This window comes from Pteropus vampyrus, unplaced genomic scaffold, assembly GCF_000151845.1.
Source record: "Pteropus vampyrus isolate Shadow unplaced genomic scaffold, Pvam_2.0 Scaffold47, whole genome shotgun sequence".
Taxonomy (NCBI): Eukaryota; Metazoa; Chordata; class Mammalia; order Chiroptera; family Pteropodidae; genus Pteropus; species Pteropus vampyrus.
The window spans coordinates 4,178,417-4,193,589 of record NW_011888828.1 but is presented as its reverse complement, the minus strand read 5'-3'; the positions used below and the strand labels follow the sequence as shown (position 1 = coordinate 4,193,589).

Here is a 15,173-nt window from a genome sequence, read left to right as displayed (position 1 = left end):
ACTCTATAATTCAGACTTCTCTGAATTAGTAAAGATTTAATATATTTTTTCTTCTCCTTTTTAAGTGATCTATATAAGGAAAATATAAGTCACTTTGGAAAGCTCCTGTTTTGTTTTTTTTTTTAAATCAGAATTACATGAAAAGGACTAATAATACATTGTGATTGCAATCTGAGCCAGGTCATTCCTTTTTTGTCTTAATTGTCTGAAGAAAACTCCCTGGGGGGGGGTGATGATGAAATTAAGATTATGGCAGTTTATCTAATGGTAACGCCTGGAGGTGGCAGAGAGGCACTCAGTAAACTTACTATATGTATTTAGGGCTTCAGACACAGGATGAATTTTTCACATAATAGTGTCAGAAAAAAAGTAAAACCCCACCTTTTAGAATCTTTATTTAATCAAATATGGTGTTTATAATTCATGTAAACTTGTCCAAAGAATTAAATATCTGTAACAGCCCTTTCATTCCATCCTTATAGTTTCTAGCTAACATTTTTCTTTGAAATGTCCATAGACTCTAAAAATGAATGTCATAGAATGTCCACTTTTAATATTAATCATAAGTTTCTTTTTTTTGGTAAGTGTTGCAGTGGGGTCATAAAAAATATAATTCAAATGTTCAAGGAAAAAAATGATGAGGCTGAAAAAAAATTAATATGCCTAAAAAGTTTCTGTGTTTAACTTGTAACACATCATAACCTATGCAAAAGCTTAAGTTCTCAATTAAGTATTGGCATCTAAGTGTATTTGATTTTTCAAGATAATAACTAAACATTTATATTATTTTAATTTTTAATTTTAATAAACCCAAAGCTTATTATAAATGCTATAAATTTAGAAATAGAATACTGAAATATACTTTATCTAAATCAGATGGAAAGTAAAATACAATGTTTTCATTCTTGCAAGGAGACGACTATTAGTAACTTTAAAACCAGATTTCATTTCAATCTCAAATTGCAAAATTAATAAAGCACATTTTCCCTCCTGTGAATAAAGACTTTAGTCAAAGCAGGTGTTTTAACTGCAAAATGTTAAAAATGTTCACTGAACTTCCTCAGCCTTATAAACTGACTTCAAAATGTTTCACTTTAGAAATTAGCAATATCAATAAATACGGTAAGAATTCGAGACTTTCTAGAATAAAAATGAAAAAAGGAAAATTAAATATAAAAATGTAATAACTTCATTTCCAATTTACATGCAGTTAACAAAGCGGTGAGGTTTACTGCTAAAACGAGTGGGGTTAAATTAGAGGCAGGTTATTAAAGATAAGACAAAAATTAGATGCACTCTTATTACAAATTAGAAAAATAAAGGTTGAATCAGCAAGTTAACTACTGAAGGAAATGGAACCGCCATATTGTGATTGTTTTTCATCACAGAGTATGTACGGTGACTTCTGACTCTACCTGCATCTAAATGCTGACAGCATGTAAACTAGGTTATTTAGAGTAAGCCTATTTAAGATTTGATACCCATCAGCTCAGTAGGTTTTTGGAGTGAGAATGAGCGAAATAATAACTAGATATGTGAGTAAGGTTTATGGCCCAGAGTGCTTCATGTGCACCAGAAGGCTTGGAAAAGAGCAGACATTCACTTGGTAGGTAACTTGCTTAATTTCCAACTGATGTGAGGGCAAAGTGGAAAGATTTATCTGTAAAAGTGGGATGGATTAAATATAGTGCAAAATTATCAAAGATCATTTATTAATTAGTTAAATCATTAATTAATCATAAGTTATCACACTGTATCTAGAATGTCTGTGTCTGGAAAATGTATACACAGTCACTGTGGTTTCTTTTTTTGACAAAAATTTCCTTGTACTCTAATTTTTGCCCCAAAAGTTATCACAATTATTTTCCATTCAACAAACATTTACTGAGCACCTAAATACCAAGCATGAGGCCTTCTTACATCTACACAGTGGTAAACAGACATGGCAAATAGACATGGTCCCTGTCGCCACAATATTTACTATCTGTTGGGCAAACAGATATTAAACAAACAGATATATAATTAGGAATGGTGCTAAGTATTACAAAATAAAAGTACAAAGTAAGATCAGTGAGAGTAATAAGGTAGAACAAATTTAGACTGGGCATCTAGGAAGATTGAAAGGAGGGAGAGACATTTAAATACTTACCATCTAAAGGGTTTCATATTTTAATACAAATTAATTCATTCTCTACAATTTATACTTTGGGCGCAACTGTGGAAAACATTATTTTTTTAAGTTTACTTTTTCCTGTTCTGGCAGCCTCCTTCGGCAATATTTGTTATCGCTGTGAGGTTGAGGTTCACTCCTCCTAAATAAATCACAGCATATAAATACTTGCTGCTCTTTTGGTAAATTATTTTCTGATAATCTCATAAGTGTTCCTCAACCTTTATTTTTTGTTTCCTTTAATACCGGTCCACCTCTCCACACACTAATATCAAATATTACCACAAGCACTAGAATATCCCTTTTTTGACAGAACAAATTTTCTAGTTAATGTTTTATTTGACAGCTGTGCTACAAATAAAAAAAAAATTCAAGCTCAGGACTCTGCACCACTGAATCTAAAATGTGGCCTGAAAATAATTCCCACTGCTGAGGGAAGGTTTTATTGTTGCCTCTGCTGTTCTAGTTGTGTCCCGAAAACATGATTTATGTTAAAAGAATTTCCTGTTACAACCGTGTTTCTTCCCTTCCCCCTCCCCAAACCTAATAAGAGGAGGATTTTTTTTTAGGTGGGGGGAGCTTATGTGCTAAAATATAATTGAATTCAACATTTGTGATAGCTTTACCATTATATATTATGAATTCAACATTTGTGATAGCTTTACCATTATATATTATTAATCATACAATTTTTCCTTTGCTTCTCTCCCAAAATTAGAATATGTTTGATATTCCTACTGCCATAAAAACATAAACACATACCCTAAATGAAATTATTTTACATAAAACTAGCATGAGTGTTTGTTTGTATACATGACAGTAAGAAAGATACTAGGACTAGCATTTGAGATTTTTTTCACAACTTTTCTGGCAAGTGTAAATATATTATTGTGCAAGCCAAGTCAGTCTCATTAAAATAAAGTTCCAAATAAGGCTACTTCTTATGAAATGTTTTATATACAAAAACATACACATACATATTTCAAAAAACAGTAAAGTGGAAGGTTTTTGGAAAGAGAAGAAATGTTATCTAGTTTATTATTAAGTCTAATGTAACATGGCAGATGTACTAGGCACTTAGTGTTATAAATTAGTGTTTCCCAAATTAACCAATGATTGACAGGTAACAGCTATATGAGATGACATGGTACAACTACAAAAAAATGCTACATTTGAAGTCAGAAGAGCTGGCTCCTATGCCCAGTTCTGTGACCATTATCTATACAAATCTGAACAAAATTTTCATCTGAAAAATGGGGATAAGGGCACCTGTTCTATCTCACAGGATTATTGTGAGGCTGAAACAATATTATGTATGTGAAAAACTGTAATTTTAAAGAACCATGAATGTAAGAATTATTTTAACTATTAGTCTTATATAAAAGTGAAGTTAGCTTTACTTTACAAGTATTAATATGCAATGCTTTTTAAAAATGACATAATATGGAAAGACAACAAACTTAAAAATCCTAAAACATCAAAACCAAAGATTGACATAATATATAATTCCACTTATACGAGATCCTGGAAAAGGAAGAATTATAGAGATGAAGAACAGATCAGTGGTAGCTGAGAGGCTGAGGTGGGAGAAGATGTATCTTAATTGTGGTGGTCGTTACGTAACCGTATGTAGAGCCCAAACTACTGGAACTTTAAACCAAAAGAATGAATTTGAATGTTTATAAATTTAAAAATAATTTTCAAAAATGTATAAAAATCAACATGCAATCTAAAGAATGTTTAATAAAATCTTATGAGAGTATGAAACAATTTTAATCTGAAAATTTGTGCAACAAGGAAGCACAATTTGAGGTCAAATAACGCTAAGTTAATGATTTCCATAATAATGAAAGAAAATGTTAAAATTTTAATTCGATTACTAAATCAAATTTATTATGATAATAAACATACTTTAGAAAAATACCAATTCACATTATATTTTTAAAGAATTCTAGAAGAGGTTTAGGTTCAGTAGTAATCAACCTAATAGGCCTAAACATGTAGTAAAAGCCCAGCTCATCAGAAAGACTTGAATGATGATTTCTTTCTGAATCTACAGAATAAAGATGCAAATTATAGAAAACTAGATTATCTATTCTACAAAACAAAAAAATAAACAATATCATGCCTAAAAACAACTTCTAGAGTTTATTGTATGAACGATCCACATTCGACTGTTTTCCCTACTCTCTCACAGCTGTTACAATACTGTTATCTAAATGCTCTGAGGACAAACTCCGTGAATAACTTGCAATTAATTTTCTACTTACGAAGGCAGGAGCATGGACTCTTACATTTTATAAAGATTATTAACAAGACTGAAAGATGATTTACTGTAATAAGAATTTCCTATTCCAATATTTAAAATAATTTTTTCTATTCCCTCGACATTTAATCAAGATATTTGTAGAACCTTACTTTAGTTGAAATACCTACTTCCATAGTATCTATCAAGTTTTGATGCATTAATATCTAATTTAGTTTAAATATTCAACTACATAATTACTCTAAGTTTATTTAATCCTTTAATAATTTCTAAAATACTTTAAAGGAACTCCATTAAATTTTACAACGTTTCTCAATTTCCTACATGCAAATATTTATAAACAATTACTGGATTGGATCTCCTATAATAATACTGAGTTAAGCATGGTTTGTCCTTAGGGACATTCATGCAAATGAATATACAGACTTAATTTTTATATTTTAACAAGAGCTGTCATACATAGTATCAGAAGTCAGCTACTTTTCCTCATGATGTGTAGCTTTCTGCAAGATTCTATGCAGAACTGGGCAGAGGCAAGATTATCTACTCCCAGGAAATATCCTTCATGAGAATTTCTAGTAAGGAAAAAAAATCCTTTAAATTATACAACAGTGGGAATATACACCTATATGCATGCGCACTTGCCATAAGAGTATGCACATACATGTGCACAGGGTATTTGCATACCAGCATATGTTTTCAACATGGCTCATTCATGCTGTAAGCATAAGGCTTGGATGACAAATTTGCTATAAAAAACTGCCTCTTAAAAACACGCTGAAGTTAACAGTAGACTATATAATTATTTGAAATGGAAAAGTGCCTTTTCGTTATTTTACAAATTTTAGACATACGTAACTTTTAAAAGAAAGAAGATGAGAAAACATTCTAAGTCAACACTACTTGGAAACTTTAGTTCACTGATGAAGAAAATAACAGTTACCTGTGTCTGTAGAATAGACTCGGAAACTCTTATCCCAGAAGCCACAAACAAGAATATAACGGTTGTCGGAAGTGATGACAAAGCACTGGGAATGGACTTGAATACTTTGGTCTAAAAGGTCAGTAATTTGCCTCCTGTGCATTCCTGTATTGCTGGCTGTTGAGAATAGAAGAAGAAAGAAAAAGCTTACTAAACCCACATGTGCAAAGAAATCCTATAGTTTGCCATCCTGTGGGTGGGGGGTGAGGGAGGAGAGGTGACACATTCCAGGAAAAGAATATTTAATCTTTAATTTTCAATCTAGTAATATTTGAAAAACCAAATAGGAAAATACATCTGATTGTTGGAAGAATGTGGGTAGCTAAATTCAACATCTCGGTGAGGAATTTTGCCTAGAGGAAAGAAATAATAACATATTACAATTTAAAAATTGTATACAATTCTCAGAACATGCTTTCTAGCTCTTGGGCAGGACCAAACTAGATTACGATCTCCAGACTGCATCACAGTTAGGTTTGTGTTTCTGACAATCTCATTACATCTATTGCCATGAGGACGGATTCGTGTTGTGACAATCTATTACCTTTAACTTTTTGTCACAGGAAGAGATATTACAATTTAAAAGTCATATATTTGAAATATTGTAGCATCTTGTACTACTTTGGCTTTCACAGGTCTTTAATTTGACTAGATGTGAACTCCCATTTCCCCTGTTTACAGCTGCACTTGCATGTAAGGAAAGGGTGGAAACACTATTTATTAAAGATACTTGTAATTGAAAAAGTCAAAGCACAGCACACTGCCACTTTCTTACTCCTTATGTAAGCAATAAAACAAGACAGCTGGCAGTGTGTTTTCAAAGTGCTACAGAGCACCTGAGATCGGGTTTGTCACAAGCCACAAGGTCAGACACACACCGACATCAAGCACATGGGAAGAGTAATAATCCTCTAGAAATACATTATCAAGCATGTTATTATCAGAAAAGGAATTTTCACTGAGATGCCTTTTTTGGCATCATGAGGCCAACCAAATAGAAAGCTTTGCTTCTAGTCATTCAAAGGGTATTTCACATCAACTTTCCAATATGAATAGATGGTTCTTATGTTCCTAAAGAATCTTGACTGTACCAGAAACTGTATGGAACAAACAAAATTTCTGCATCTGATTATTACGTACTTTGTACTATAGTTTTCAATTAAAAAAATACTGTAAGTGCATTCGTAAAAATAAAAATAAGAAAATATCTAAATTATATTTATTGTATACAACTAAGTTAATGTGGCTGATTTAATAGAAGGCTCAGAAAGTAATACAGACGAAAAAAGTGTTCAAAATACTCTCTAGCGCTCTGCTAGGCATCACTGGGGACACAGAGGAATAAAATACTCCCTGTCCTCAGGATATACACAACATAGCAAACGTGTGTGTGTGTGTGTGTAGGAAATATTGCAAAATTCTACTAATGTCTGACTATATAACTTAACCATGTAAGATTATTAGATATACTTTTGGGTGATTAATGGGCTAGGAAGTGACAGCAATAGGAAAAAAGGCAGAATTCTAGTTTGGGGTCATTTACCCTGTCCTTTCACACAAAGGGAAGTTGCTGGCAGATGAAAAAAAACTTTTGTAGATAGAGGGAGGGGAAAAAAAAGAAAAAAGAGAAAAAAAAAGAAGAAAAAAATTAAATCACTTCTTTAATTAAAAAAAGTAAATTAAAAAAAAAAAACTTTTATGGGTATCACAGTGTATCATAGAGAGGACAATAGTATCCCACTGCAGTGAAACTGTGTGATACAATATTCAGGTTGTTGTTTTTTTTCCCAATTCCAAGGAACCTAGCAATTAAAAACAAATCATATAGTACTTTCTATGCTAGTTATTACAGTAATTTATTCCACACGAAAACTGTAAAAATGTTAGTTTTTGTATGACTTTCGCTCCTATGATATAAACTTTCATATTGGTCTTTTTTTCTTTTCTTTGGTGTGATCTCTTGGGAGGACCTAGCTTCACAGATCTGGGCATGTGTGTAAGTTTGAATTGCGTGCATAAAGTACCTATGGGTAAAGGCAGATGCCTCTTCAGCATTTGGATGAACTATTTTCTAAGTAAGTGCTTACTTGTAATTTAACACTCTAACATCTGTCTGTTTGTCTGTCTGTCTATCTGATCGAATCTATACAATCTATCTCACAACTGCCTTTCTTTTATCTTACTGTGTTCTCTGATAAATTTCCTGAGATTCGCTACTGAAATAATTTTTATTTGATAAAAATTAGGTATACTTGTCTAAATAAGTAGTCTCCAAACTGGGGTAAACATACCTCTGGGGTTTAAAACTTCCCAAGGGATACACAGACACAGATGGTTTTAAGGGAATCAATTTCTAGTTCCTCAACTTTCATATGTTCCCTGCCTGAAACAGATTTGTCTGAGAACCCTCCTGTGAGTTTTCCTTTCCAACCTCCCCTTTCACATGCTCTTCTTCCACTAGATAAAATAAAGGCATATTTCGCTCCTGTCCAGAATCTTACTATGGTGCTTCACCTCAGGATATAAAACATATCTTGAGAGCCAAATAAAGGGACAATTCAAAGTACTAAGGTGATGCTGAAAAGTGAATGCCTAGGTATCAAATCATTCCACAGGGCAGGTGGTTTCCAATTCACTACTTTCAATAAAATGGAAGGAGGATCTAATCAGGCTGTCAATTGATAGATCATTAAAAATAAGTTTCAATGATAGACTGTTAAAATGATCACTGAATGATAGACCATAAAAAAATTCTTAATAATAGTTCACTATAGAAATTTTGTCACATAACCCAGAAAGAGTTCAAAGATTTGAGTGACACTGTTAACACAAAACTCTTTTCTTTCTCATTTATTTTCTTATGTGAATGACATTCCTCAGAACTGCTATCTATAAATAATAATAGAACTGTTGACAAATCCTGTCTCATTTAGCAGGAAATAATGTTCATCCATGACTATAGGAGCTGTTTCATTAAAGATTTATTTCTGATTGTACTTTATGTTTAATAATATTTATTAAAATTCATAATTTTAACCAATATTCAAAAGAAATAAAATTGTATAGGGGAAGTAGAATGAAAAAAATATGAATTGAAGATGAAAAAGAAATAATGTAAAATTTTCAAACTGTTAAGAGCTTTTTTATGCATTTTTTTAAAAACAAAATATTGAGTATCAATTCCCTTTGATATTTAGATTCCACTGAATATATTTAAAATTTTATATACTATGCCAGAAATTATAACCCTTGCACCTATTTAAACCTGTGATGAAAATATTCAAGTGTCAACTTAAAAATGTGGGGATGGTACATGGTTTTAAACAATTACATTAGGAAATATAAGAGCAATCAATCCGATGCCCAGTGATCTACAGCAGGGAAGAAAAGTATGGCTGTAGGCCAAATCTGGCCCATGCAAGGTTTTGTATATGAAGTTTTATTGGAACACAGCAATGCTCATTTGTTTATACATTGTCTATGGCTGCTTTTGTGCTATAACAGCAGAGTTAAGTAGTTGTGTGTGACACCTAATGGCCCACAAAATCTAAAATATTTACTATTTGGCTCTTTACCAAAAAATGTTTACTCATGCCTGGTCTAAAAGGTTAAAATGACTGAATTCGTTTAATTACTTTATACTATAGGATATTCACTGACAAGTTTTAAGGCAAACAATAAATCCATCATGCTTTAAATGACTTAACAAATAGGTTTTATAATTTTTCCCTTTTAAAACTTTACAAAAGTGAGCACTTTTTAAAATATATGGTAAATCATATCTACCCAAAGCAAAACAAGATTTAGGAAAAAGAGTAGTATTTATCCTACATATGGACAGTTGTTACTTCTTAGATTGTTGCTTATATCTGGGGAAATGATAAATGAATTCATTTTGAGCTTAAGGTTATTTTAGTTCATCTTGATAGTTCATCTGCAAATAGTGGCCATGTAGCTGTCTACTGAAACAATGGTTTTAAAGATAAAAAGGAATGACATACGCATAAGGAACATCTTGAATTTTAAAATAATAAGTCAGCTCACTCATATGCTTTATTTAAAAACTTTAAAATTCTAATAAATTTATTTGTGACAGGGAAATTTGACAAAATTATAAGCCAAATACGCGTGCTAGTAGCATATCCCTGTAGCTGTGCAATCCAGTTTTTTATTCTAAAAGTTACTTAATAGCATCTTTAATACCAAGGCTTAACATTTTTAGTGCAGCCACATTTGAAATCCCCACCCATAAGGATGAAAATGCTGAACTAGAGATTTCAACTAAACTACTCAAAAAGACTAACAGCAATTAAATATTCTAAATCATCTGCTGCAGATGTTCATTTCAGCCCAACGGCTCTTTCTGGTCTCCTTCCTTTTCTTTTCCACCCCCGTGAACAAATTTAACCTCCAATGGCAATTTATTGGGCTGCAGGACCCTAGGAAAATGAATACAAATATCTTAACTCTGCCATTGGCCAGGCAATATATTTCAACTTTGAAACTGCTCTGCAATTGCACATTAATCCCCTCAGACTGAACGGAGGGTCCAGGAAGAAAGGATTGATCTCCTTTAATGATGACACCCTGGCACTACAGTTTTATTTTTCACAACACAGTGCTAAGAACCCCACTGTTATTATGAAAATTTCCCTAGCAAAAAAGCTCCATCACATTACTGGTGCACCAATTCATCATAACGTGCCTCGCTCCTGCTCATCAACAAGTCTGAGTGATGAAAAGATCCAATATTATCCTGACAGTACTTCATGCGCATTCTCAATCACACATTATTACAGCATCCATATTAATTTTCAGTGACACGCGTCCTAGGCCTGTTCAAATTAGGCAAACCAACGAGGGGGAGTTGATGAAATACCAGCATAGCCACAGCTCATTGCATTCCAATTTGCATGCAAATGGTTTATCAGGAAAATTCCATTCCCAGCAACCAGCAAGTGAAAAACAACTGTAATCTACACTTCAGGGCCACCATACAGAGCTTAATGAATCGCAAAGAGAGAAGGAAGTGACAGACCTATGAGAGGATCGATTTCCACTGGCAGCTGGTATGGCTGGTCTTGTACAGCACCTTGATGAGCTGGAATTCACAAAAGATTTTTAAAAAAGCATTATTTTTCATATACAAACTACACAAAAATGCATAAGTCAAATCTCATGTAGAACTGTTTCCAACCCCCAAATCTCTCATAGTTTTGTGAAATTTAAAGAAAAAAAAAAAATCCAGGTGCTTTTATGGCTAGCTTATTAAACATTTATTTTAGATTAGTGCTGTTCTGAACATGTGCCATCAGCAGTGGCTCCAGTCCTAGGCCATAAGCTATAGCAGATGCCTGACTGGCAACCTCTGATGCTGCAACAAAACAAAATTAAGTGGTAAAGCGCGCTGAAAACAAAATGTGACAACCATCTGCTGACTGTAGCAAATACTATTTTTTTGGTTACTTCTTTAAAAGGCAGTTTTGAATGCTGCAGCACAAAGGATCCACAAAAACATCAATTTATGATGGAGAAAGGGAAGGCTCTAAGTCAGGGAACATTTAATGTTTCATCCATCACTTAAAATAAATCAATTGAAAGTTTGAATAAAAATAAAGAAAGCTACCCACAGATAAATGTTTTAGTTAAATGCATCTGACTGAAACATTCTCCTAAAGGTTTGATTGAGGTTTTTAGAAAGTTTTATTAATATTTAATATATTCATGGTTTCTATTTAAAAATACCCTGAGACGCAAATGAGTAACAAAAATCAATCCATACTAAGAATAGTTTGTTCAACTCTCAAAATGGTTCTAAAGATTAAGGTGTACTTATATTTTGTACCTGAAGAGATTTTGTTGGCCACTGATTGCCCTGTGAAAGGTTGAGGACAGCAGGTAAACGGGAACGTACTAGGAAGCAGGAGCTGCTACTGGCCAGCTATGTAACCTTAGGTAAATCATAAACTTCGAAATGAAGGGCTTGGAATAAATAATCTTTTCTGCTTTATAATTCTGATATTTAAGTTCTGGGCCCTTTTCCAAATCATTTTCCCCGAATGACTCAGCCATTGATCCTGGTCAGTATCTGCCTTTTATAGACTCATAAGCATTTAAACTGCTTGGTCAGTATTAGAGTTCTGCTTAATACCTTCAGATTTTAGGAAATCTGACTGTCCTTGAGGGGCTGGCAATAAAAATGGGGTACTTTCCAAAGGGTTCATTAGATTTCAAATTTTATTATGTCATCATTTCCCTTGTCAGCAAATAAAAACTTTTCAAGGATTTTAGAAAACAAAATAACTGATAAAATAACTAAGTAAGTACAATGTTAATACTAAAAATTATAGTTGAGTATTTATAAGAAAGTAGTGAAGAAAGGAAGCCATAGGACTCAACTCTTTTTTACTGAAGGAATTGTCTTTGCTGATTACTGGCTCTGTCAGTAAAGCGATCACAGGACACGCATAGGGAATGATCAGGAAAAATGTACCACAGGTTCTGATTTACCCGACAGTGCCATTTACTTCCAGGAGTACCAGTGCCCACCAACACTAATACCTTAAGGATTTTTTCTCTATTTCTCTGAGAATCTGGGATCACAGAAGCACTGAAATCAAACTATGAGTGAAAGAGGTTTAGGAGTTATCTTTGGTCATGCCTCAAATCCCAGTTCTGCTACTGACTGCCTGTGTAACCTGTGCAGGCTATGTGGGTTCTGTGTTTTAGTTTCCTGATCTGTATAATGGGATAGATGGGTTAGGTTAAACCATATGAAATTACCAATATCTGACACTTTGACTGATAAAAATGGCAATTTCATATGGCTCAGCCTAAAATATCAGGTCTATATCCTAAGACTTGAGGGGATTCAATAATTTAATACATGTAAAATGATTAAAACTGTATGTAGAACCTAGAAAATGCTGTATAAATGTTAGCTATTTTTTTTTTTTTGGAGGTTCTGCAAGGGCCTTTGAAGGAGAAGAAGAGTAAAAATGATTTTTCCTCCTAAATCAGGACTCAGACACTAGTGAAAGAAATGACAGGAGCTAGCTGTCTAATAAACAAGCTATGGAAATCAGAAAAGACTCAGAAAAGAACCAGAATCTAAACTGAGAAAAAAATTAGTGTAACATGAACTTGATACACACTGGAGAAAAAATGTTAAGAGATTTTTTTGACATTTGTTTTAAATCAAGGCATACTGACAGGTAATGGTAGCAAAGACAGGATGAAAGATCAGATTTATGTAAATATACCTTAAATGAGGCATAGATTTAATAAAACGGATGCTTGATATTTTTAGGTGTAGGTGTAGCTCAGAACTGGAGATCACATTGTAGAAAGACAACCTTACTTATGTATAACCGTGTTATTATTCTTGGCATTTATCTGGTGAAGAGTTGCTGTCATACTGTGAAGCCAGAGGGTGGGGTCAGAAACCACTAGTGACACAGGGTTCAGGCATAAAGAAGCCTCACTGGGGAGAATTATAAGAAAGAACGGGGAAAACATATGCAGCCCTCCAAGCTCTTATCTTACTGAAAAGTGAGCCTGGGCTGAGAACGGTGGATGCAACGTAAGTGTACTCCAGCAGAGGGATGCTTCCTCTAATCGCTTTACATATCTCTAGAAAAATTGGAAATGGGGGGGAAGAGCACTGACAACCAAGCACTAAGGGAAGGGAAGCAAGCTTTCCGGTCAGGAAAATGAGCTTGCTCCACAGGGAGCGTCAGAAGCTGAGGCATCAGTGCCGGGTGTGCCTAACAACTTGAGCACCAGCTGTAGACCTAGCAGCGCTCTGGCTGAGCCTGTTCAGTTCCTGTTGGCTTTCTGCTAAGCTAAACTAAAGACAGGGGGCGGAGAGGGGTAGCGGATTTCCAATAGTAGAAAGGTTTGTCTCTCCTCACATATGATGTCACTGTTTAAATTGAGTAAGTTCTCAGACCTGCCACAAACAGCCACCCAGGATAAGCATCATGGTGGCCCTGATGTCATAAACACTGGTGCTTTTGCCAGACTCTAAGGGTAACTGTACACAGAGTGGGCAAATCCTCTCATGCATTTGACAGAACATAGCACCAGCACATTTTTCTGTTAATGAGTAGTATATTTAGAGAATCCAAAAATCACATTTGTTAATTAAATTATAATCTTAAGTTCCAAAATAAAAGTATATCATTTGCATACAGTTACTTCTATAAGTTAGTTCACTTGAAGAAAAAGGAATAAAAGAACCTAATAATAGAGACATTATATACCTGCCTTGATGTTTACCTTCTCTATCTTTTCTAAAATCTATTCTCTAATCAGATATTGGCAGCACTGACTTCATATCTAATGGCCAGAAAAATGGCTATATGTAATAAATTTTGATAACAACCACAGATTCTTCATCATAGTGCCTTATTAAGCATAGTCAGTACACAAGTTTTTGGTTGCATGTCAGTTCAATTTTGTTCCATTCTAAAAACTTTTGCAAGACTGTAGGCAATTAATAAATCATAAAAAGAAAATATAACCATTTCAGGTTTTAAAATGAGCAGTGCTTTATGCACACTTTACAAATTTAATGAGAAGTTAACAGACTATTAAAATCTATTTTTTCAAAAATTCCCCACCTAAAACAATGGCTTGAAAAAAAAGTCTCTAATCTCCAGGACTTTAAAAGATTTTCCTTCTTAAAAAAGGATTTCATATAGTGGCCAAAAAGAACAGTGCTAAATCCAGAGGTCAACATTCCCGCTCTAATGAGCATCCATAAACCACAGAGGAGGGCAGTAAAATGTGAGTCAGAACACTTGAGTTCTAACCTGCTCGGCCACTGGCTGGGCCAAATGCAAGACTGACTAAGGCGAGCTCCTTGGGGTTCAGTGTCTTCACTGGGAAAACGTGGGGCTGGACTAGATGAACTCTCATGTCTCTTCAAACTTTAATGGTTTAGGATTCTAATGGTTATTTCAGTATCTTGCCTTTAGTTACCATAACTATTCAGCACTTAATGGAAGAAGAGACATGTACTTATAGATTTGTAGTATTTTGGATGTATAATTTAAGTTTTCTTTTTTCTATCATCCACAACAAATAGTATCATGTCATGCACCAAAAGGCATACAGTAGACAATTAGAAGTGTTTACTGACTGAATGAATACGTGGAAAAAGGGGAACATCTGATAAATACATATCATTTGTAGATACAATACAGAATATATTAAAATATTATATTAAAATAATATTTATCTCCTAGGGATAAAGACAAAACCACCAAATGCCAAAGAATACTTTGTTTTAACATTTGTATCATATGCCTCATATGAGACTTCTTTAAGCCTTTTAAGCTATTACATATTTTGATTCAGATTAATGCTTGAAAATTAAAAAGCTTAATGGTTGAGATATATTTAAATGGATATTACGATATTTTCACACAGTGTTTAGCAGTTACTATGCCTTATAATGATTATTTCTTTTACTTACCAGGTAGGTTGTGCCACTTGTTCACAGCAAACAGCCTGTTAGCAGTGACTGTGATCACAGCAGGAGTCGCCAAGCCAGGCTGTGTGTTGGCCGCCACGTGAGTGACAGGGGAGTTGGAAGGGAACTTGAGGACCATGATAACATCCTGCTGGGCTTGGTCTGTGAACATCAATGGGCTCTGCAGGAGGAGATACTATTGAGTGGGCATGACAAGACCCAAAGATATAAACAAGAAGGAAAAGACAAAGGAAGACAAAAAGAGAGAGGGTGCAGG

General features: G+C 33.9%; 1 protein-coding gene across 6 annotated transcripts in view; it reads right to left on the bottom strand.

Annotated features, from left to right (window-relative positions):
* LRBA (LPS responsive beige-like anchor protein) overlaps window positions 1-15,173 on the bottom strand; it is a 573,246-nt gene that overhangs the window by 28,639 nt on the left and 529,434 nt on the right. For all 6 annotated transcript variants that reach the window (XM_023530214.1, XM_023530213.1, XM_023530212.1 and 3 more), the window contains 3 exons: window positions 14,900-15,077; window positions 10,457-10,519; window positions 5,380-5,535 (listed from right to left, as the gene is read on the bottom strand). In XM_023530214.1, the coding sequence (XP_023385982.1) occupies window positions 5,380-5,535; window positions 10,457-10,519; window positions 14,900-15,077 (397 nt within the window). The remainder of the gene's footprint in view (window positions 1-5,379; window positions 5,536-10,456; window positions 10,520-14,899; window positions 15,078-15,173) is intronic.